Here is a 24,455-nt window from a genome sequence, read left to right as displayed (position 1 = left end):
AAAAGCGCGGACGGCGGATCCCCGGCGCACCACAAGTCACAGCAGCGCCGCCCGGTCCAGAGGGGGTCGGCGCTGCGTTCCCATACACAAAAAAGTCCCCCAGTAATCTGTAGGGACACCAACTCCACGTTGCGGTCCCCGGCGCACTACAACACCCAGCCAGCCCGGAGTGTGTCTGTGCCTGCCGGGGACACAGAGTACCTGTATGATGCAGGGCCTGTCCCTGATCGTACTCCTGCTCCGTCTCCATCAGGTTCTAATGGGTCTGTGGATGGAGCCCGGCGTCAGAGCTGAGAGGCCGGCAGGATCCCACTTCCACAGAGCCCTACAAGGGGATGTGGAAGGAAAACAGCATGTCAGGCTCCAGCCCTGTACCAGCAATAGGTACCTCAACCTTACAACACCATCCAGGGGTGAGAAGGGAGCATGCTGGGGACACTATATGTGTCCTCTTTTCTTCCATCCGAAATAGTCAGCAGCTACTGCTGACTAAAATCTGTGGAGCTATGCATGGAATGTCTGACCTCCTTCGCACACAAAGCTAAAACTGGAGAACCCGTGATACCACGGGGGGGTATAGCCAGAGGGGGAGGGGCCTTGCACTTTTAATGTAGTGCTTTGTGTGGCCTCCAGAGGGCAGTAGCTATACCCCAATCGTCTGGGTCTCCCAATAGAGCGCTGAAGAAACAGTTGCAGGTGTACTGGAACCATTGTGCACATTTTGTTTTTTTTTGGCCCCTTTATGTTTTGTTTTGTTCTTTTTTAGCTCTTTGTTATATTAGCGATTGTGTAGCCTCGGAAAAATCCCGTGTGGAGCAGACAGAAGTGACTCGGTGCTCTCCTTGCACCAATTATCCTTTATGGCGGTTAAAGCAGGTGGACGCCCCCGGATTGGACACTAGCGATACGCCACCGTCGCCTGTAATGAGACTACATCAGAAGGAAGGCTACTAAACCCTACAAGATTCTTAGGATTTGGCGCAAACAGCGACAGTGTAAAGTGTGTGGATATATCTGGAAAAATGGAAACCCCGCAGCTCGCGGACTGCATTCAGAGACTCCTCTCCAGGCAAAATATTCCGTTTATTCTATGTAAACATCCCGCAGCTAAAAACATAAGAATTCATAAAGTTATTGCTCAAAGTAACGTAAAAATATTATATATAAAATGAAAAAAGAAAATATTCAATTCCACTGCAAATACTAATGGTCTTTGGGGTAGTCATTAAGTCGATGCTGTCGGCCGAGTTGCGTCTAAGATAAATGGTCTCCGCCTAATGGTCTCTGGAGGAGTCTACAGGTAAGGATGCCGAAACGTAAATTGCCGGACTGGCCAGATGGTATTTTGTGGGCACGGTTAGATCTCTTGTAGGATGTGCTCCATGGTGCTGTCAGTCACGGGCTGCATGGCCTCCTGGACATACACGATGAACTCCGAGGTCTCTTCTCCTTGTGTATAAACAGTCACCGTTTCAATGCCTTCAACGTCGTCGGAGGAGACCACCAGGTGATGCTGTTCTCCCAGCCCCACCGAGGCTTGTTGTAGCGCCTCCTGTATCATCACCGCGTGATTGGCGGAGCGCTGCTCTTCGGTCACCTGGGGGCGGAATCACACACATCAGGTCACTGGCGACATTAATAACTACATGAAAGGGGAAAAATCACAAAAATGAGACAGAAACAAGACAAACCCCAACAATACATAGGAAAGAAAAGGAGACCGTGACACTTTCCTGTGAGCTCCAGTGTCCACATCATTGTTATGCAGCCGGAGTGTCAGTGTCATTATCCCGTACCCAGAGTGTCGGTGTCGTTATCCCGTACCCAGAGTGTCGGCATCATTATCCCGTACCCAGAGTGTCGGCGTCGTTATCCCGTACCCAGAGTGTCGGCGTCGTTATCCCGTACCCAGAGTGTCGGCGTCGTTATCCCGTACCCAGAGTGTCGGCGTCATTATCCCGTACCCCGAGTGTCGGCATCATTATCCCGTACCCCGAGTGTCGGCATCATTATCCCGTACCCCGAGTGTCGGCGTCATTATCCAGTACGCTGAGAGTCGGCATCGTTATCCTGTACCCCGAGTGTCGGTGTCATTCTCCAGTACCCCGAGTGTCGGCGTCCTTATCCCGTACCCAGAGTGTCGGCGTCCTTATCCCGTACCCAGAGTGTCGGCGTCCTTATCCCGTACCCAGAGTGTCGGCGTCCTTATCCCGTACCCAGAGTGTCGGCGTCCTTATCCCGTACCCAGAGTGTCGGCGTCCTTATCCCGTACCCAGAGTGTCGGCGTCCTTATCCCGTACCCAGAGTGTCGGCGTCCTTATCCCGTACCCAGAGTGTCGGCGTCCTTATCCCGTACCCAGAGTGTCGGCGTCCTTATCCCGTACCCAGAGTGTCGGCGTCCTTATCCCGTACCCAGAGTGTCGGCGTCCTTATCCCGTACCCAGAGTGTCGGCGTCCTTATCCCGTACCCAGAGTGTCGGCGTCCTTATCCCGTACCCAGAGTGTCGGCGTCCTTATCCCGTACCCAGAGTGTCGGCGTCCTTATCCCGTACCCAGAGTGTCGGCGTCCTTATCCCGTACCCAGAGTGTCGGCGTCCTTATCCCGTACCCAGAGTGTCGGCGTCCTTATCCCGTACCCAGAGTGTCGGCGTCCTTATCCCGTACCCAGAGTGTCGGCGTCCTTATCCCGTACCCAGAGTGTCGGCGTCCTTATCCCGTACCCAGAGTGTCGGCGTCGTTATCCAGTACCCCGAGTGTCGGCGTCGTTATCCAGTACCCCGAGTGTCGGCGTCGTTATCCAGTACCCCGAGTGTCGGCGTCGTTATCCAGTACCCCGAGTGTCGGCGTCGTTATCCAGTATCCCGAGTGTCGGCGTCGCTATCCAGTACCCCGAGTGTCGGCATCATTATCCCGTACCCAGAGTGTCGGCGTCCTTATCCCGTACCCAGAGTGTCGGCATCATTATTCCGTACCCAGAGTGTCGGCATCATTATCCCGTACCACGAGAGTCGGCGTCATTATCCTGTACCCCGAGTGTCAGCGTCCTTATCTAGTACCCCCCAAGTGTCATTATCCCGTATCCCGAGTATCAGCGTCATTATCCCGTACCCCGACTGTCAGCGTCATTATCCTGTATCCCGAGTTTCGGCATCATTATCCCGTACCACCAGTGACAGTGCCATTATCCTGTACCCCCAGTGTCATTATCCTGTACCCCCAGTGTCATTATCCTGCACCCCCAGTGTCAGTGTCATTATCCTATAACCCCAGTGTCATTATCCAGTACCCCCAGTGTCAGTGTCATTATCCTGTACCCCCAGTGTCAGTGTCATTATCCTGTACCCCCAGTGTCATTATCCTGCACCCTGAGTGTCAGTGTCATTATCCTGTACCCCCAGTGTCATTATCCTGTACCCCCAGTGTCATTATCCTGCACCCTGAGTGTCAGTGTCATTATCCTGTACCCCCAGTGTCATTATCCTGTACCTCCAGTGTCAGTGTCATTATCCTGTACCCTGAGTGTCGTTATCCTGTACCCCCAGTGTCATTATCCTGCACCCTGAGTGTCAGTGTCATTATCCTGTACCCCCAGTGTCATTATCCTGTACCCCCAGTGTCATTATCCTGTACCCCCAGTGTGTGTGTCATTATCCTGTACCCCCAGTGTCAGTGTTATTATCCTGTACCCCCAGTGTCAGTGTCATTATCCTGTACCCCCAGTGTCAGTGTCATTATCCTGTACCCCCAGTGTGAGTGTCATTATCCTGTACCCCCAGTGTGAGTGTCATTATCCTGTACCCCCAGTGTCAGTGTCATTATCCTGTACCCCCAGTGTCAGTGTCGTTATCCTGTACCCCCAGTGTCAGTGTCGTTATCCTGTACCCCCAGTGTGAGTGTCATTATCCTGTACCCCCAGTGTCAGTGTCATTATCCTGTAACCCCCGTGTACTTTGTGATGCAAATATGTTAAAGGTCCAATATACCGGGCTGTGCGTCATAGGACTCTGTATAGCTGTCGTTTAGGACTCTGTATAGCTGTGCAATTTGTTTGGACCTTGAAGCATCAGTGCCTTCACCTCCCCAGGAATCTTTCACTATCTTTGATCTACAGATCTCAGTCTGACTGTTCCATAAGGGACTGAAAAACCCTGAATTCCCATCGAATATTGGATCCATGACTCAATGTGGTTCTAATTTTTATTAAAACTATAGACAAAATCGAACATTTTTTCTTGATATGTGATCGAGCAGCGCAGGCAGCATGGAGTGGACGCTCTTCTTACTTTATGGACAAGTGTTTCTCAACTCGAGTCTTCAAGTATCCACCAGTAAGGTCATGATAGGAGGAAATCACAAGAGTGAAAACCTGCGACTAGTGAAGAAAGTGCGGAGAACATGACCCGTCGGTACCTGGAGCGGAGAAGGCGTCAAGGAAATCATGTGGTCATCTCCACCCATTAGTGAACTTCACTGGCGACAACTTAGCGGAAGGCTTCAGTTGTGAAAATTTTATTTTACGAGTTTCACTTCCACCTCGTACCGATTTTCACCACCGGAAACAATTTATCCGTCTTCAGGCGGCGTTACACGCAACGACTGCTCTAACGATATATTGCCGGGGTCACGTATTCCGTGACGCACATCCGGCATCGTTAGCGACGTCGTTGCGTGTGACAGCAAGGAATGACCGTTAACGATGGAAAATACTCACCTTATCGTCCATCGTTGACACGTCGTTCATTTTTTAAAAAATCGTTGATTGTTGAGCACGCTGGTTGTTCGTCGTTCCCGAGGCAGCACACATTGCTACGTGTGACACATCGGGAACGACGAGCTGCAGCTTGCCTGCGGCCGCCGGCAATGAGGAAGGAAGGAGGTGGGTGGCATGTTATGGCCGCTCATCTCCGCTTCTATTGGGTGGCCGCTTAGTGACGCCGCACGAACCGCCCCCTTAGAAAGGAGGTGATTCGCCGGCAACAGCGACGTCGCTAGGTAGGTAAGTCCGTGTGACGGCTCCTAATGATATTGTGCGCCACGGGCAGCGATTTGCCCGTGACGCACAAACGACGGGGGCGGGTGCTTTAACCAGCGATATCGCTGCGTGTAACATCCCCTTCAATTGGGTAGCCGATCTTGCCCCATGTTGAAAACAATAGTCACCCATCTTAATTGGGTAGCCGAACTGCGTAGGGTATGGATGTGCCGGTGCCATGTCCCGGTAGATGTTTAATTTCCATCCGCATTCCGCAATTTCCACGAGGGACCGACTCCGAATTTCCATGTTTGTACTTTTTTTTTTTTTTTTTATTTCACGAAAATCTGAATTGGCAACACTTTATTTTCTTCCTCTGCATTTGCCAAGCTTCAAATGTCATCTCTTCAGCGATGATCCCTGTGCCTTCTTTTTCGCGAACGATAAAACCACAATTCTGTAGGAAGATTTGCATTTCAAAGCCGGTGTTTACATCATCTCGCTTCTGAACGGTCTCATTTACATTCTTATGGAGCCGCCGCGGGCCGAGTCCCCTCCGCTGAATGATCGCGAGCGCCGTCCCAGCAGTCAGATGAGCCGCCGTGCCAGCTACAATTCCCCGGGTTGGCACCGCCGCTCCGGCTTCATACCTCTCTTGCGTTTAGATGAAAAATATGAAAGCTGCTGCCGGAGATCAGACCCCGCGGGTTACGGGAAAACAAGGCTGGCATTTTACTGGTAGGAAAATAAAAAAAAAATAACGCTACAAACCCTTCAGAAATCTTCCCTCTAAACACCTCTGGAAACAAAGATGTAACAGCGGATAAATATAAAAAAGCCAAAAGTTTTTAAGGTTTCTTCAATTATGTCTTTTGAGACTTATTTTGATCTTTAAAACTTTGCTACATGTTTTCATCTTCACCTCTATTGAGCCTCCTTTACTCTATGTTTGCCACTTGTTTGATTTTTGCTTTTTCTGTTCTTATATACTAAACATATAATTTTCCCTTCTTTATTTTAAGCTTTTTTTTTACGATTCTTTTGACCTTCGGGAGCAGTTTTTAAATTTTTACTTAAATGCATGAATTTTGGGTTAAACATATCACAGTTTTGGCACCGTTTGGCTTGTTTGCCTGCTCATTGCTGGCTGCAGAAGGAGTTAGTGGAGAACCCATCAGTGAGCTGGGACGAAGGAACTTTTTCTTTAATAATCTGAACTGCAAACGTATTTTTTTTTTTTTTTGCTTGAAACTAATTGGAAACTCTCTAATCCCTCTTGCAAATCTCAAAAACTTTGAGGTTATAGGCTATGTTCACACTGTGCATCTTTCATTGTGTTCCTTCTCCCAGCAAAGTCTATGAGATTTCTATTTTGCTGTCCACACTGGGCATGTTTTTTTTTTTTGCTGCATCTTAGCTGTGTTTTTGAAGATGCAGCATGTCAATTTTTTTTTCTGTTTTTCCAGCATTTTTGAGCCCTTCCGGTCGATAGATTTGACTTAAACGCATTGGGCTAAATGCAGTAAAAACGCAGCAAAACATGGCAAAAACATGTGATTTTTATTATGCGTTTTTGGGAGCCAAAAATGCTGCATCTTTGTGGTTAGAAAAGATGCACTGTGTGAACATAGCCTCACAGTTTCTCTTCTCTTCGGGGCCGCACGACAGCTCAGTGATTAGCACTGCAGTCTTGTGGTAGCTCAGTGGTTAGCACTGCAGTCTTGCGGTAGCTCAGTGGTTAGCACTGCAGTCTTGCGGTAGCTCAGCAGTTAGCACTGCAGCCTTGCGGTAGCTCAGTAGTTAGCACTGCAGTCTTGCGGTAGCTCGGTAGTTAGCACTGCAGCCTTGCGGTAGCTCGGTAATTAGCACTGCAGTCTTGCGGTAGCTCAGTGGTTAGCACTGCAGTCTTGCGGTAGCTCAGTGGTTAGCACTGCAGTCTTGCGGTAGCTCAGCAGTTAGCACTGCAGCCTTGCGGTAGCTCAGTAGTTAGCACTGCAGTCTTGCGGTAGCTCGGTAGTTAGCACTGCAGCCTTGCAGTAGCTCGGTAATTAGCACTGCAGTCTTGTGGTGGCTCAGTAATTAGCATTGCAGCCTTGCAGCGCTGTGGTCCTGGGTTCAAATCCCACCAAGGACACCATCTGCAAGGAGTTTGTATGTTCTCCCCGTGTTTGCGTGGATTTTCTCCGGGTTCTCTGGTTTCCTCCCACACTTCAAAGACATTCTGATAGGGAATTTAGATTGTGAGCCCCAATTGGGACAGTGTTCCTGATGTATGTAAAGCGCTGCGGAATATGTTAGCGCTATATAAAAATAAAGATTATTATTATTGTAAAAACTTCTCAAAAAAACCTTGCCTCTATGTGCCAATTTATAACCACATCAAAGTTCACTTCCACTTTGATGTGGTCTACGTTCATAAATCAGCACAGAAAGTCAAAGATTTTGTTTTTTAGGTGTTTTTCGAGGTGAAAATGAACAAAAACCTCAACGTTTGAGAAGTTTTGAGATTTGGAGGAGGAATTAGAGATTTTCCGATTAGTCTGTGCTCCAAAAACTCTTCTGCGTGCACACACTCTTAAAGATATGAGCTCACTGACAGATTCTCTTTTGGCTTTTAAAGCCAAACGAGTAACATTTTATGCCCCAAAAAGATTTTTTTTTTAGCCTAAATTGTTTTTGTGAGTATCCAATATAAAAAAAGTCTGTTGTGCAGCCACTTGGGAGGGCCCCGCGTCGGCCGCCAAGTTTCTGAGGGGTTTATAATTAGGGATGGGGTCACCAAACATCTCGCCTTCCATGACGGAGGATTGTGAAGTACAAAACTTCTGACACTATTGGGCAGATTTCGAAGGAGAATTTTCTTTTTAGTATGTCTGAGGATGACGCCTTATTCTGCATGCTTCTGTGTGATTGACAGGCTAGTGCTGGAGACCATGGACGGATCTGTCCCCAACCTGCAGTAAATCATTGGGCAATGTCAGGAGGATGAGGTCTCTTTCCCTAGGAGAGTGTATACATGGCTGGTCTTCCATATTCACAGTCCCTGGTCAGAAAACCGAGCGTGATGAGACATTTTATCGATGTGTCCAGGCCGTTACTGCTGCTGGACAGATAAGGGCTGCGTTCACACCACCATGTAATATGGATGAGTTTATTATGATGTTTTATCAGATAGCACTCGCTCCAATGTTATACAATGGGGCAGTGCCGACAAGCAATTGGCAGCGCATATGGGACGCACGCACTCATACAAGTCCACGGGTGCATATGTAACACTGGACTGCACGGAGGTCATCCGATATACGCAGAGAGAGACAATGAAGTGTGGATCACACGCTCGGATGACGCTCACAGCAGAGTTGGCCGTTTCGCGCAAATGTGCTTCTACAGGTCCTTCAAAGAGAAAAAAAGTCTGTACAAGAACAGCCAAGTCATTTAAAAAATATTAGAAAAATTGTTACAAATAAATACAGATGTTATAAACCGTGGTCAGCAGGTGGCGCCAACAGACAAAAACGCGAAAACTGCAACACAGGATAATGGTTGGTGTAGGGATTCTCAGCAATCCAAAAGGACCTCTGACAGTGACTATGTAGAAATATGAGAACCAAAATGGTCAAAGCAGTACAAAGCCTGCCGTCACTGCCAGAGCGGAGTAAGGAGGATCCCGACAAAAAATTCTAAATTTGAAATAAACACAAAATAAACAGCAGTGAATACCTTGTGTTGGTGAGAGCGCTGGGTCCCTACATGCACGTTTCGGTATACGCCTTCTTCCGGGGAATTATTGTACAGGTCCTTGCCCGGACCCATAGAAGCACATTTGCGCAAAATGACAGTCCTTATTTTGGGTGCTAGCGCCTGGCCCTGGACCTCCATGATTTTTATGCGCTGTTTTCAATAAAGTCTGGATGTTATGTTACGGAGGGTGCAGCTTTTTTCCTTCTTTACGCCAAATATTTTATTTTATTTTTTTTATACCACAATAGATGCACGTGGAATCTGTGATTGGAAGCGTCAGACACGCGGTCACTCAGTGTGGGGGCGCGTCTGACTGCAACCAATCACAGGCGCCGGTGGCCAGGGAAAGCCGTGCATATGCGGTGAGCCTAATATGCAGCCTGGAAGCCGTGTACAGCCATGCTAGAGCCTCCCTAAGTATGACACGCATGCTCCCATCCCCCTATCCCTTCTACCACCATTTTTTTATTACCGGATTCTGGTCCCCATCGACTTATATGGGGACCGGAAACCGGCCCGAAACTGGATTTTAAGAACTGGGATCAGCCAGTCTCGGTTATCTGTGAATCCGCTCATCACTACTAAGGAGTATTACTGAGGACTCAAAAAGTGCAAATACTGTGCAAAGGCTCAAAGTGACAGACATCTGATAGAACCAATAATAACAGTGACCACAGCCAAAGCATTAATATTATGTATGGTATATCCTGTACTATACTCCAGAGCGGCACTCACTATTCTGCTGGTGCAGTCACTGTGTACATACATTACATTACTGATCCTGTACTGATCCTGAGTTACCTCCTGTATTATACTCCAGAGCTGCACTCACTATTCTGCTGATGCACTGTGTACATACATTACATTACTTATCCTGAGTAACCTCCTGTATTATACTCCAGAGCGGCACTCACTATTCTGCTGGTGCAGTCACTGTGTACATACATTACATTACTGATCCTGTACTGATCCTGAGTTACCTCCTGAATTATACTCCAGAGCAGCACTCACTATTCTGCTGGTGCAGTCACTGTGTACATACATTACATTACTGATCCTGTACTGATCCTGAGTTACATCCAGTATTATACTCCAGAGCTGCACTAACTATTCTGCTGGTGCAGTCACTGTGTACATACATTACATTACTTATCCTGTACTGATCCTGAGTTACCTCCTGAATTATACTCCAGAGCTGCACTCACTATTCTGCTGATGCAGACACTGTGTACATACATTACATTACTAACCCTGTACTGATCCTGAGTTACCTCCTGTATTATACTCCAGAGCTCCACTCACTATTCTGCTGATGAAGACACTGTGTACATACATTACATTACTGATCCTGAGTTACCTCCTGTATTATACTCCAGAGCTGCACTCACTATTCTGCTGATGCAGACACTGTGTACATACATTACATTACTGATCCTGAGTTACCTCCTGTATTATACTCCAGAGCTGCACCCACTATTCTGCTGGTGCACTCACTGTGTACATACATTACATTACTTATCCTGTACTGATCCTGGGTTACCTCCTGTATTATACTCCAGAGCTGCACTCACTATTCTGCTGATGCAGACACTGTGTACATACATTACATTACTGAACCTGAGTTACCTCCTGTATTATACTTCAGAGCTGCACTCACTATTCTGCTGGTGCAGTCACTGTGTACATACATTACATTACTTATCCTGTACTGATCCTGAGTTACCTCCTGTATTATACTCCAGAGCTGCACTCACTATTCTGCTGATGCACTGTGTACATACATTACATTACTTATCCTGAGTTACCTCCTGTATTATACTCCAGAGCTGCACTCACTATTCTGCTGGTGCAGTCACTGTGTACATACATTACATTACTTATCCTGTACTGATCCTGAGTTACCTCCTGTATTATACTCCAGAGCTGCACTCCCTATTCTGCTGGTGCAGTCACTGTGTACATACATTAGATTACTTATCCTACACTGATCCTGAGTTACCTCCTGTATTATACTCCAGAGCTGCACTCACTATTCTATTGGTGCAGTCACTGTGTACATACATTACATTACTGATCCTGAGTTACATCCTGTATTATACTCCAGAGCTGCACTCACTAATCTGCTGGTGCACTCACTGTGTACATACATTACATTACTGATCCTGAGTTACCTCCTGTATTATACCCCAGAGCTGCACTCACTATTCTGCTGGTGCACTCACTGTGTACATACATTACATTACTGATCCTGAGTTACCTCCTGTATTATACCCCAGAGCTGCACTCACTATTCTGCTGGTGCAGTCACTGTGTACATACATTACATTACTGATCCTGAGTTACCTCCTGTATTATACCCCAGAGCTGCACTCACTATTCTGCTGGTGCACTCACTGTGTACATACATTTATGTGTATGTGTAACCTGGCTGCAGTAGTCACATATCTGTCTGATTTACGCTGGATGTAAAGAGATGGTTAAATGTAAGACTAAAAGCTGTGGCCGGGGAGATTCTATACGTCTTGTAAGATGCAGCAGAGCTGAGGTTGTCATTTACACACCTATCAGTAATATTAGATATTTTATTAGAGGGGCTTTCTATTTAATGGCAGGTAAACTACTGCATCTCTAAATTGACTATTTCAGCTCTGCTACATCAGTCTGCCGTCTCACAGTGATACAGATATGAGCCATTTTCTACTCGAGAGCCGTGAAATATGTTGTGTGAAGACGGGAGCTGAGAAGAAAATCGGGTCAAGAACTCGACTCTCGGAATGAATATCGCTCCTGATGAGACAGAGAACGTCCCGACAATATGGAAGCCGCTTCCTCGGAGCTGACGGAATAGTGACAAAGGTGAAGAACAGCAGCGGTGAGAGCTGCGCGCGTCCCTGCGGCACACCGACCACACTCATCAGCGCAGGAGAAGATGATGTAGTGGAGGAAAACAAATGCTCTAATCGCCTCAACGAGACTCCAAGGACGTGCGGAGATGGCTTCTAAGAGAAGCAGATCAAACATTCGGAGGAGACGCGAGAGGCAAAGTGTGTGATACCCGGTGTATGTAATGTGAGCTGCGATGTGGGCATGATACAACGTGTACAGCAACAAACATTCACCATTTTCACATCTTTAGTTAATACTAGCTGTACTACCCGGCTTCACCCGGGTTAATAACTGCTGTTAACAAAATAGAATGTATTAACAAAAATGTATTCTGCACACAATATCCGCTGCCCGGGATAGTAACTGTCTCTGTTTCTCTCTCATTCTCTGTCTGTCTCCCCCTCTGTATATATCTCTCTGTCTCTCGCTCTCTTTGTCTGTCTGTCTCTTTCCCTGTCTGTCTCCGACTGTCTCTGTCTCTTTCCCTGTCTGTCTATCTATCTCTGTCACTTTCACTGTCTGTTTCTTTCCCTCTCTTTCCCTGTCTGTCTCTTTCCCTCTGTCTCTTTGTCTGTCTCTTTACATGTCTTTGTCTGTCTCTTACCCTGTCTGTCTCTTTTCCTGTGTCTTTCTCTTTACCCGTCTGTGTCTGTCTCTTAACCTGTCTGTCTCTTTCCCTCTCTTTCAATGTCTGTTTGCCTGTGTCTGTCTCTTTGTCTGTCTCTGTCTGTTAACCTGTCTCTCTCTCCCTGTCTGTTTCCCTGTGTTTGTCTCTTTGTCTGTGTCTGTCTCTTTACATGTCTGTGTCTATATCTTAACCTGTCTCTCTCTTTCCCTCGTTTTCCCTGTCTGTCTCTTTCCCTGTCAGTCAGTCTCTTTGTGTCTGTCTCTTACCCTGCCTATGTCTGGTTTCTTACCCTGTGTCTGCCTCTTTCCCTGCCTGTGTCTGTCTCTTTCCCTGGCTGCATTGTGAAACGCCAACATTCCATATAAGGGCGTGGCTGCGCATTCTTCTGAAACTTTGGCTGCACTGTGGCACCCAGCTCCATTCGATTTAATGGAGGCAGGATTTTTGGCGAATAACTGTAAACCGCGGGGTTAAAATTTCCCCTCAAAACATAGCCTATGACGCTCTCGGGATCTAGAAGTGTGTGTGCAAAATTTTGTGGCTGTAGCTGCGACGGTGCCGATGCCAATCCCGGACACACACACACACACACACACATTCAGCTTTATATATTAGATTACTTTATGCTACCTAGAAACCATCAATAAGCAGGAGATTACCACCTGGAAAGTGTTAGCAAGTAGGCCGATTAATGCTGGAGATGCCTTTATTACTCAAATATTCAACAGATACAATGATATGAAAAAGAACAATAAAAAATAATAAAAACAACAGTCAAAGCAATGAAAAAGTCACGTCATCATGGTTAACCCACGATCGATACCTTACAGTACTCTTCAGAGAAAAGTTAGCAATAATCTAGAGAAATATTAGGGTTAACTATTGTGTGCGCAGTATCATCAATACCTAAGACCCCGCCAAGAGAGGGAAAAAGAAGGGACAGGAGCAACAAGCTGAAATCAGAGCCCCTTTGGCTTTTGACAGTTCACAATGCAATTATATGAGGTGTTCATAATTTTTCACCTTGTGCTCTAATTTTCAGTTGTCGCTGAGCGAGTGGATGGATACTAGCTGATCTGATGTCTCCCGTACACAGCACATACAGACATGATGGATTCCTGCTCTACTGTCTCTATATAAAACTCATGTTCATAAACAGCAGCAGCATGGAGGACATTATACAGTAGCACTGAGCAGTGCAGCTGTGAATCCAGCTGCAGCATGATGTGACTGTGTCTCTCTTTGCTCATTTTCTCACTCTGTCCTTCCTCCTGCTCCTTCCTTCTCTATAGGCTTCAATAAGGAGCTGTACTCTGATCCCTATGTGAACTTGATATCAGAGATTTTAGTGAGCCGCAAGGGACGGATTTTAGTGAGCCGCAAGGGCCGGATTTTAATGAGCCGCAAGGGCCGGATTTTAGTGAGCCGCAAGGGCTGGATTTTAGTGAGCCGCAAGGGCCGGATTTTAGTGAGCCGCAAGGGCCGGATTTTAGTGAGCCGCAAGGGCCGGATTTTAGTGAGCCGCAAGGGACGGATTTTAGTGAGCCGCAAGGGCCGGATTTTAGTGAGCCGCAAGGGCCGGATTTTAGTGAGCCGCAAGGGACGGATTTTAGAGAGCCGCAAGGGACGGATTTTAGTGAGCCGCAAGTGACGGATTTTAGTGAGCCGCAAGTGACGGATTTTAGTGAGCCGCAAGTGACGGATTTTAGTGAGCCGCAAGTGACGGATTTTAGTGAGCCGCAAGTGACGGATTTTAGTGAGCCGCAAGTGACGGATTTTGGTGAGCCGCAAGTGACGGATTATGGTGAGCCGCAAGTGACGGATCTTACTGATTTTAGTGAGCCAGAAGTGACAGATTTTAGTGAGCTTGAAATGAAGGATTTTAGTGAGCTTGAAATGACGGATTTTAGTGGGCTTGAAATGACGGATTTTAGTGAGCTTGAAATGATGGATTTTAGTGAGCTTGAAATGACGGATTTTAGTGAGCTTGAAATGACGGATTTTAGTAGTATTTCAGAATGAATGAGGAGTTGGAGAATCATAGGGAGAAGACGCAGCTTATAAGTTGAGAAAGAAGCATTTTGTTTCTTATTTTCGCTTATATTATTGGTTTATACCAAGACTTTTGAAAGGACAAATGTGAAGATACCAATAAAACCAGTACACATCCAATTTGCCCCGTATAGTTCCCAAGCAACAAACAAAATGAGACATTAACCTCACGCACAGCTCAGGGGGTGAATCGCTGACCCGAGGTATAGAATGTTCTCACCTGTTCCACCACGGTTACAGTTCCGGGAGCCATGGCAACCACCGAGGCGACAGCGTCGTGGGATTCCGTCCCCAGTTCGATGATTTGCTGGAGAATGTTCACAGCCGTGGGGTCAAGCTTCTCACCTTATCAGAAAATCGATAAGAACAAGTTATCGGGCGGCACGGCAAGAAGATTTAGGAATGTTCCCTGCGCCCTCCAACAACTTTCACCACTGTCGAGGCCGTAAATAAACGCGGCTTAGAGAGAAATGATAAAATATACATAATTTATGAGCAGGAAATTAAACAAGTCGTCTGTACTTTCTATTATATGGAAGGATTGTGAGGAGCTTTATAATGTTGTCTCTTTTTTTTTTTTGCGTTGTGTACGCTTCCACTAAGGCCGCCATCTGTGCGACCATCTGCAGCTCTCCTGGTAAACAAAGCGCGGCTTCCGCAGAGTCATTTGCGGAGATGAAACTAAATAATGTTCAGAAATTAGGAGGCATCTCCATATGTATTGTAGAGGATGGATCAAGATGGACAGACCCGATACCTAGACTAACACGCGCGGAGCTCAATCATGTCCATCATGCCGCTGTAGGAAACACTTTACCAAAAACTACTGGACATTAATAAAGAACGCAAAAGAAAAAGGTCCTATCTGGACCAAACGTTTCCGGAAACCTCCTAGTATCCGCATTCATATATCTGACTATAATGGACCATGATGCCTATGACCCAACTCATTAGCGTCATAGGCATATATGAAGCTCTTAAGTTCATGGTCAAGAATCCCATGGCCGGTATGGACCCGTTATGGGCAATGTAGGAGGTACATTGTCTGAAAAAGTTGGATTTGTGAAATCTTAAGTTCAAGGTTAAGACTACCCATGGCCGGTATGGACCAGTTATGGACAATGCAGGAAGTACATGGTCTGAAAAAGTTGGATTTGTGAAACCTTAAGTTCAAGGTTAAGACTACTCATGGCCGGTATGGACCAGTTATGGACAACGCAGGAGGTACATGGTCTGAAAAAGTTGGATTTGAGAAACCTTAAGTTCAAGGTTAAGACTACCCATGGCCGGTATGGACCAGTTATGGACAACGCAGGAGATACATGGTCTGAAAAAGTTGGATTTGTGAAACCAGCCTTATTAAAAGACGATTATCAGAAGGGTAGTTGGGTAAGGCCTGAGGTTCGGTGAAAATGTAGACGTATGGTGACACATGGATGAGCAGAGTCCACTACAGGAACAACAGATCTTAAAGGGTGGTCCTCCATTCTGGACGGGAGTAATTCACTGCATTACGCAGGCTCAGGAGGTGAGCCCGCTCTGATATAAAAAGGTGCCTAGTGTGTTACGCAGCCGGCACCAGGAACAAAGTCTAACGCCCTACTTACTGATGTCAATCAGGACCCCTGCATTTAGGAGGTTAGAAATGGGGAGTAGGGTGGTTTGGAAGCCGATTGCCTCTCAAACTTCATAATTGTGATGTGCCGATGGATTGCTACAGCAGCTGTGGGCTGAACGCCCCCGTGTCTGCCATGTTGGTCCAACATAGGAGACCAGTTCAAAATCAAGAAAGGGACAACAGATCTTACGGGGTGGCTCTCCATTCTGGACAGCGGCAACTCACTGCGTGAAGCAGGCTCAAGCCGCTCCGACATCAAGGGTGCCTGGTGTGTTACAAAGCCGGCACCAGGAACAAAGTCTAACCCCCTACTTACTGATGTCAATCAAGACCGCTGCATTTAGGTTAGGAATGGGGAAGAGGTGCATTAGAAGCGCATTGGCTCTCACACTTTTTGATTATGATGTGCCGATTGATTGTTACAGCAGCTGAAGCCTGAACGCCCCAGTGTCTGCCATAATGGTCCAACAAAGGAGACCAGTTCAAGGTCAAGAAACCTGTGGCCCTTATGGACAACGCAGGCAGTACATCATCTGAAAAAGTTGAATTTGTGAAAACACCCTTATTGAAAGCCAGTTGGATCAACAATTAGCAGAGAAGTTGTGTAGAGCCTGAGGTCTCCGTGAAAACATAGACTGGTATGGTGGCTCTATAACACATCAACGAGCAGAGTCTACTAGACGGACAACAGATCTTACAGGGTGGTTTTCCATTCTGGACGGGGGCAACTCACCGCATGGAGCAGGCTCAGGAGTTGAGCCTGTTCCGACATCAAAAGATGCCTGCAGTGTTACGCAGCCGACACCAGGAACAAAGTCTAACCACCTACTTTCTGATGTCAATCAGGACCTCTGCATTTAGGAGTTTAGAAATGGTGAGGAAGCTGATCGGCTCACACCCTTTTTAATTGTGACGTGTTGATGGGTTGTTACAGCAGCCGATGTCGGCCATGAAGGTCCAACGTAGCAGACTAATAATTACAAAATACACTGCCATATAACACTACTACAGTGTAACTGTATAGGCAGCCAAGTGATCGCAGGATCAAGTCTACAAAGGAGACTAATAAAAAATGAAAGTTATATAAAAAATAATATACATTATAAAAAAAAAAAAAGCTTAAATCAATCCCCTTTTCCCATAATGCAAATATCAAAATCTATATTATATATATATATATATATATATAAATATATAAATAAATATACATATATATATATAAATATACGGTGTATATAAATATATATATAAAAATATATATAAATATTAAAATAGATATATACATATATATATATATATATATATATATATATTTTTAATTATATATTATCGCCTTGTGTGTAGTTGCCAAATACACAAAATATATAATGTCTAGTCTATATCGTAAAAATAAAAAAATCGCTCCTAAAAAATGCAATAGAAAGAATTGACAAAGTTGTACAGACCCCAAATTAGCAGTGATAAGAATAAGCAAAGCTATTGGGTCATGAATGGTGTCTTAAACCTAGAATCTGCAAAAGAAAAAAAAAAAAAGAAAAAAAAGCCTGGTTAAGCTGTTTTGATGTAAAAAATTAATAAAAAAAAAAATTATGCCTCTTGGCAGAGGAAGATAAAGGCTAATCTCCAAAGGCTAATAGGGGACCAGAGGCAGCTAATGATCCCACCGCCCCCATATGCTGCAGAGACATGAAGCTTTCATGTCTATAAGTGCCACATACATATATTTGACCGCAGCGTCACTATAGTCGTCCTGCACGCGGTAGACGCTGGGTAATATAAGCAGATTGATAATAAAGCGCCGGTAACATTATTATTTACTCGCCGGCTCTTTAGTATTCATTTGTCTTCACGCTCCACTTACTGGTTTCCGAGGTATAGCGGAGATCCTGGAGAGCGGCGACAGCTGTCTGCGTTCCCTGAACATCTGCTTCGGCTTCAGTGATATGAAGGAACTGGGCAGAGACCTCCTCGGTCACATCCGACTGCTACACTCAGCATGAAGGAAGAAAAAAGGAGAAGAGAGGAGACTGTGAGGGGAAATCGCTGTATTTACTGCAATCTTTAGTAGAATGGTGAAAACATACAGCAAACAAAACTGCAGAATTAAAAACAATGCTTGAAAGGAATGTTCCTGGTACATGGATTCCGTTGTGGCATCTAGCGTAGACCCTCGGGGGCGGAGCATGACACCGGCATTCACTCTGGGGCGTGTTCTTACAAACCTGCTGTATTACTCCGCCTACCAGGAGCTGCATTAGGAATAGCCTAATGTGTGTGTAGACACACACACACACACACACCAAATAGCAGGATCATCATACAGATACATACACAGACACACAGAAACATTCGGCGATACTCAACTGCTCCCAGCCGGCAATGTTGTGGAATGCGAGGACCTGTGGTGGAACGCATGAATGCATTGCACTGCAGGTCCTCACGTTCCTGGTCCCCGGAGCAGTACGATAGTGAGAGTGTGAGTGTGTGAGAGTGTGTGTGTGTGTGTGTGTTGGAGTGTGAGTGAGTGAGAGATAGTGTGTGTGTGTGAGAGAGTGTGTGAGTGTGAGAGAGAGTGTGAGTGTGTGTGTGAGAGTGTGTGAGAGTGTGTGTGTGTGAGTGAGTGTGCGTGTGAGTGTGTGAGAGATTGTAGGTGTGTGAGACAGTGTGAGTGTGTGAGACAGTGTGAGTGTGTGAGACAGTGTGAGTGTGTGAGACAGTGTGAGTGTGTGAGACAGTGTGAGTGTGTGAGACAGTGTGAGTGTGTGAGACAGTGTGAGTGTGTGAGACAGTGTGAGTGTGTGAGACAGTGTGAGTGTGTGAGACAGTGTGAGTGTGTGAGACAGTGTGAGTGTGTGAGACAGTGTGAGTGTGTGAGACAGTGTGAGTGTGTGAGACAGTGTGAGTGTGTGAGACAGTGTGAGTGTGTGAGACAGTGTGAGTGTGTGAGACAGTGTTAGTGTGTGAGACAGTGTTAGTGTGTGAGACAGTGTTAGTGTGTGAGACAGTGTTAGTGTGTGAGAGTGTTAGTGTGTGAGACAGTGTTAGTGTGTGAGACAGTGTTAGTGTGTGAGACAGTGTTAGTGTGTGAGACAGTGTTAGTGTGTGAGACAGTGTTAGTGTGTGAGACAGTGTTAGTGTGTGAGACAGTGTGAGTGTGTGAGAGTGTGTGCAAGAGAGTGTGAGAGAGTGAGTGTGTGTGTGTGTGAGTGAATGAGAGAAAAAAAGTGAGAAAGAAAGAAATAAAGAGAGAGAAAGAGCGAGAGAAAGAAAGAGAAAGAGGTGAGAGAGAAAGAAAGAAAGAAAAAGTGAGGAGAGAGAGAAAGAGAGAGTAGGGGAAGACCACTGTGGAGCAAACAAGGGCCTGCTGGGATCGCAGGAGGACCCTGGGAGCGATGTAGATGTCAAGGGTCCGATAAGTATGATTCTCCAGGGTGGGTAAACTTACCCCTAACCCATGTTTCCCCAGAAGTAAGCCCTACCTCGATGCGCTTCACAGCGTCCCATTTGGGGTCTGGAGAGTATGATTGCGAGGTCTACGTTCTCTAGTTTGGGGGTGTCTGCTTTCTTTAATGAAGTGTCCTGCAGTGGTCTAACTTTTTTTTCAGCTACATGGATACTTCAGTATTGAACCACAACTAGTTCCTATTTTCGGGGTCGGGGTTATATTTAAACCTTACTCCAAAAATGTCGAACATTCCTACTAGGGCTTATTTTCGGACAAACACGGTATACATATGGAAGTAGAAGGTACGGAATAACAGGGAATGTATCACACAAAACTACAAGGACTGTAAGGTTTCAGAGAAGGACTTTCACCCGACACTGCCTCGCCTATGACCCTATGATTAATAGGACTAAAAGGAATTCACCACTCTTAAAATTGTAGCCCTTCCTACACTTGGTAAGGATGGTTAACCTCGAGGAGATCAACATCCAACACCGCGGAGACACCATCACATGTTTCTCAACGCAGTGACACTACAACTAAGCCAGGTCTTTCACCAAAACAGCTGTGGATGGATACCATGTTTGGCATGTGATGGTGTCTCCGCGGCATTCTTGTTTTGCATATTTTTCCATGCGGCCTTGTTCTAGTGTCACTGCGTTGAGAAACACGTGATGGTGTCTCCGCGGTATTGGATATTGATCTCCCCGAGGTCAACCATCCTTACCTATGTAGTCTTTACTAGGCATTGCTCCCACTAGCCAGTTTCCTACTCCACACTGATGAGGGGCAAATACCAGAAACAACTGTCTGTGGATGGATCCCATGTTTGGCATAGGTGGTCTCCTTGACTGGAGACTGCCCTTCCCGTGGCTGTTCCTTCCCGGTGAAAGACCTGGCTAGTTTCCTGCCAGCGTTGAGAAACATGTGATGGTGTCTTCCTACACTTGGAACTGCCAATGCCCTATAAGAGAACTCCAATTATTTTATCATATATATTATATATAAAAATAAAACTATACATACATTATATATATATATATATGTATATATATATAAAAATAAATAAATATAATATATATATATAAAAATAAATATATAAAAATTTATATATATTTTTTTATATATATATATATATATATATATATATATATATATATATATATATATATATATATATATATATATATTTATACACACATTTATATATATATATTTATACATTTATATATATATTTATTTATATATATAAATAAATATATAAATAAATATATAAATAAATATATATATATATAAATATATATATAAAAATAAATATATAAATAAATATATATATTATATATATGTACTTGCTTCCTAATACCTAAAATCCATGGTGAGATATGCTTGTTTGAAGTTAAAGGCCTTCGAAGGGGTTTAAAGTTAATTTCAAAGTTAATTTTAATGAATAGATCTTGTAATAATAATAATTCCCACAGTTGGATGTGTTTAAAATAAAAAATATTCCTGTGCTGAGATAATCTTATATGTGTCCCTGCTGTGTACTGTGTAATGGCTGTGTCTGACCGTACAGGGACATGGTCTGATCATACCACATCTCCTAGGCCAGGGGGATGCAAAAGAGTATAAAGACATTACAGCATGAGATCACAGATGATTGTTGTTGTGAGGTAAAACATTTCCCTGTCTGTTTTTAAAAACTGTTTTACCTCAAAGAAAGAATTATTTGTGATCCCATGCTGTAATGTCTGTATACTTTATTACGTCCCCCCCCCCCCCCGGCCCAGGAGCTGTGATATGATCAGACCATGTATCTGTACAGTCAGACACGGCCATTACACAGCAGGGACACATATATAAGATTATCTCAGCACGGGAACATTTTTTTTGAATCACATCCAATGGTGGAAATTATTATTATTACAAGATCTATTGAATAAGATCAACTTTGTTCATGGGCAGAGCCCCTTAAAGTCTAATGGCCGCTTTACACACTACGACATCGCTGAAGCAATCTCGTTGGGGTCACGGAATTTGTGACGCACATCCGGCCGCTTTAGCGATGTCGTTGCGTGTAATACCGATGAGTGATTTTAAATCGTTGCAAACACGTGCAAAATCGCTATGCCCCCCTATTCTCGATTATCGTTGCTTATGCTTGTACGAAGTAGTTCGTCATTCCTGCAGCAGCACACATCGCTATGTGTGACAGCGCAGGAACGAAGAACCTCACCTTACCTGTGTACCACCAGCAATGCGGAAGGAAGGAGGTGGGCAGGATGTTACGTCCTCCTCATCTCCGCCCCTCCGCTTTGATTGGGTGGCCACTTAGTGACGCCGCTGTGACACCGCATGAACCGCCCTCTTAGAAAGGAGGCGGTTTGCCGGCCACAGCGACGTCGCTTGACAGGTAAGTACGTGTGACGGGTCCGCGCGATTTTGTGCGCAATGGGCAGCGATTTGCCCGTGACGCACAACTGATGGGGGCAGGTACGCACACTAGCGAGATCGCAGCGTGTAAAGTGGCCCTAAGGCTGTGTGCGCACGTCTGCGTGTTGCATGCTTTTACGCTGCGTTTAGAGCTGCAATACGTCCTGCGTCCCCAGCACAATCTATGAATATTGTGCATAATCCATCTGCACGTTGGCAGCGCAGCGTTTCGGATGCTGAAATTTTGATCCAAAATGCTGTGTTCTAAAAAAGCGACATGTCACTTCTTTTGTGCGTTCTGGATGCTTTTCCCCACTCTATAGCAGAGCAAGCATCCAGAACGCATGAATTCTGCATTCATCAACGCATCCGGAACGCAGCTTTTCGTCTGCGTTCTGAAATGTACGAACGCTGCGGAAGATTTGTCATGGCAGAACGCAACGTGCGTACATCGTGCAAAGTGGCCTTTAGGCTCTGCAACATCGCTCAAGCGATCTCGTTGGAGTCACGGATTTTGTGACGCACATCCGGCCGCTTTAGCAATGTCATTGCGTGTGACACCTATGAGCGATTTTGCATTGTCGCAAAAACGTGCAAAATCGCTCATCAGTGACATGGGGGTCCATTCTCGAATATTGTTGCGGCTGCAGTAACGATGTAGTTCGTCGTTCCTGCGGCAGCACACACCGGTACGTGTGACATCGCAGGACCGAGGAACCTCACCTTACCTGCGTCCCGCCCGCAATGCAAAAGGAAGAGGTGGGCGGGATGTTACATCCCGCTCATCTCCACCCCTCCGCTTCTCTTGGGCGCCCGCTTAGTGACGTCGCTGTGATGCTGAACGACCCGCCCCTTAGAAAGGAGGCGGTTCGCCGGTCACAGCAATGTCGCTAGGCAGCTAAGTAGTGTGACGGGTCTGCGCGATGTTGTGCGCCACGGGCAGCGATTTGCCCGTGACGCACAACCGATGGGGGCGGGTACCCACGCTAGCGATATCGGTAACGATATCGCAGCGTGTAAAGCGGCCTTAAGGCTACACTACAAAGACATAAAATATATCAATATCTGCATCTTACCTGGCTTGATAGTGCCAGTAAAGCCATCAGTGTAATGAGTTAGTGGGTAAATGAGTAGTCTATTTGAGAATCAGAACAGGACGTACTGACACTTGACAGTCTCAGTGGTGCAGCCTCCCTGTTTGGGCCTGTAACTTTCAATGCCCATATCTCCGCATAGAAAAGAGATATTTAAAAACGGTTTTCACATTTGTACTGGGCACTGGATGGCTTTTCCTAAAATTTATTAAGCGAATATCTGTTAAAAAAAAATTTCACACCTCTTTTTGGGTCAAGGGCAACTTTACCGGCCAACTATTTCGACTGATGCAGAAAATGTTTTTAAGTTCTGCCAAAATTTAGGATAAAAAAATGCCATTAGATGGCAGACACAGAACACTGCGAATGCTCGGTTTATTCCTGGCGTTGTCCTGGCATTCATCACTGTTCTTAGATAGGGCTTATCGGACAACCCCCTGACAAGCCGCACATTCATCACCCGCCTTGGCCACATCGTGCCATTGCCGCCATCACGCTTACGCCACGTTTCACCTCCCGCCTGGATGTGTTCACATTATACAGACGAAAAAAAAAAACCTGTAGTCATTTAAGAATTTCACGTTCATCAGATAACAACACGGAATCCGTTCCCAAAGGCCAACCGCGGCTTAAAATCGACTTCAATAAATCAGCGAGACAGTTAAATCAGCGCGTCCGGGGCCATCAAACCTGAAATGTCACATTTCCCCGGGATCGGCGATACCCCTTATCTGATCGGCATTTTTCATCCGTGACAATTACAATGTAACTCGCGGCAGCATAATAAGAGTGATTTCTAGATTCTGTATGCGAAGATGGAAGGAGGCGAAAAAAAAAAAAAATCAATGCGCAAGTGTCTGATGTGTAGCTCTGTGTGTAAGAAAAACGACCGTGGATGGAAACGGTGCAAATATAATGAGGGGGGAGGAAGCCTGCGCGTATATCATGTCCGGGGCCGATCCCTGCGGAAATAACACCATCCGGACAATTAAAAGGCACATATAAACTTTATATATTATAATTATATACATACATATACATACATATATATACATACGGTATATATACATACATATACATACATACATATATACATATATATACATACATACATATATACATACATATACACATACATATATATATACACATACATATATATATATATATTTATACATATATATATATATATTTATACATATATATATATATTTATACATATATATATATATTTATACATATATATATATATATATATTTATACATATATATATATATTTATACATATATATATATATTTATACATATATATATATATATTTATACATATATATATATATTTATACATATATATATATATTTATACATATATATATATATATTTATACATATATATATATATATTTATACATATATATATATATATTTATACATATATATATATATTTATACATATATATATTTATACATATATATATTTATACATATATATATATATATATATTTATACATATATATATTTATACATATATATATATATATTTATACATATATATATATATATATATTTATACATATATATATATATT

General features: G+C 44.8%; 1 protein-coding gene across 3 annotated transcripts in view; it reads right to left on the bottom strand.

Moving 5' to 3' along the window:
* Window positions 1-1,064: 1,064 nt before the first annotated feature.
* ZFAT (zinc finger and AT-hook domain containing) overlaps window positions 1,065-24,455 on the bottom strand; it is a 259,690-nt gene continuing 236,299 nt past the window's right edge. For all 3 annotated transcript variants that reach the window (XM_075352843.1, XM_075352844.1, XM_075352845.1), the window contains 3 exons: window positions 17,759-17,882; window positions 14,500-14,624; window positions 1,065-1,597 (listed from right to left, as the gene is read on the bottom strand). In XM_075352843.1, coding sequence (XP_075208958.1) covers window positions 1,358-1,597; window positions 14,500-14,624; window positions 17,759-17,882 — 489 coding nt within the window. In that variant the 3' untranslated portion in view covers window positions 1,065-1,357. The remainder of the gene's footprint in view (window positions 1,598-14,499; window positions 14,625-17,758; window positions 17,883-24,455) is intronic.

This window comes from Anomaloglossus baeobatrachus, chromosome 6 (assembly GCF_048569485.1).
Source record: "Anomaloglossus baeobatrachus isolate aAnoBae1 chromosome 6, aAnoBae1.hap1, whole genome shotgun sequence".
Taxonomy (NCBI): Eukaryota; Metazoa; Chordata; class Amphibia; order Anura; family Aromobatidae; genus Anomaloglossus; species Anomaloglossus baeobatrachus.
This window is presented reverse-complemented; position numbering and strand designations above follow the sequence as displayed.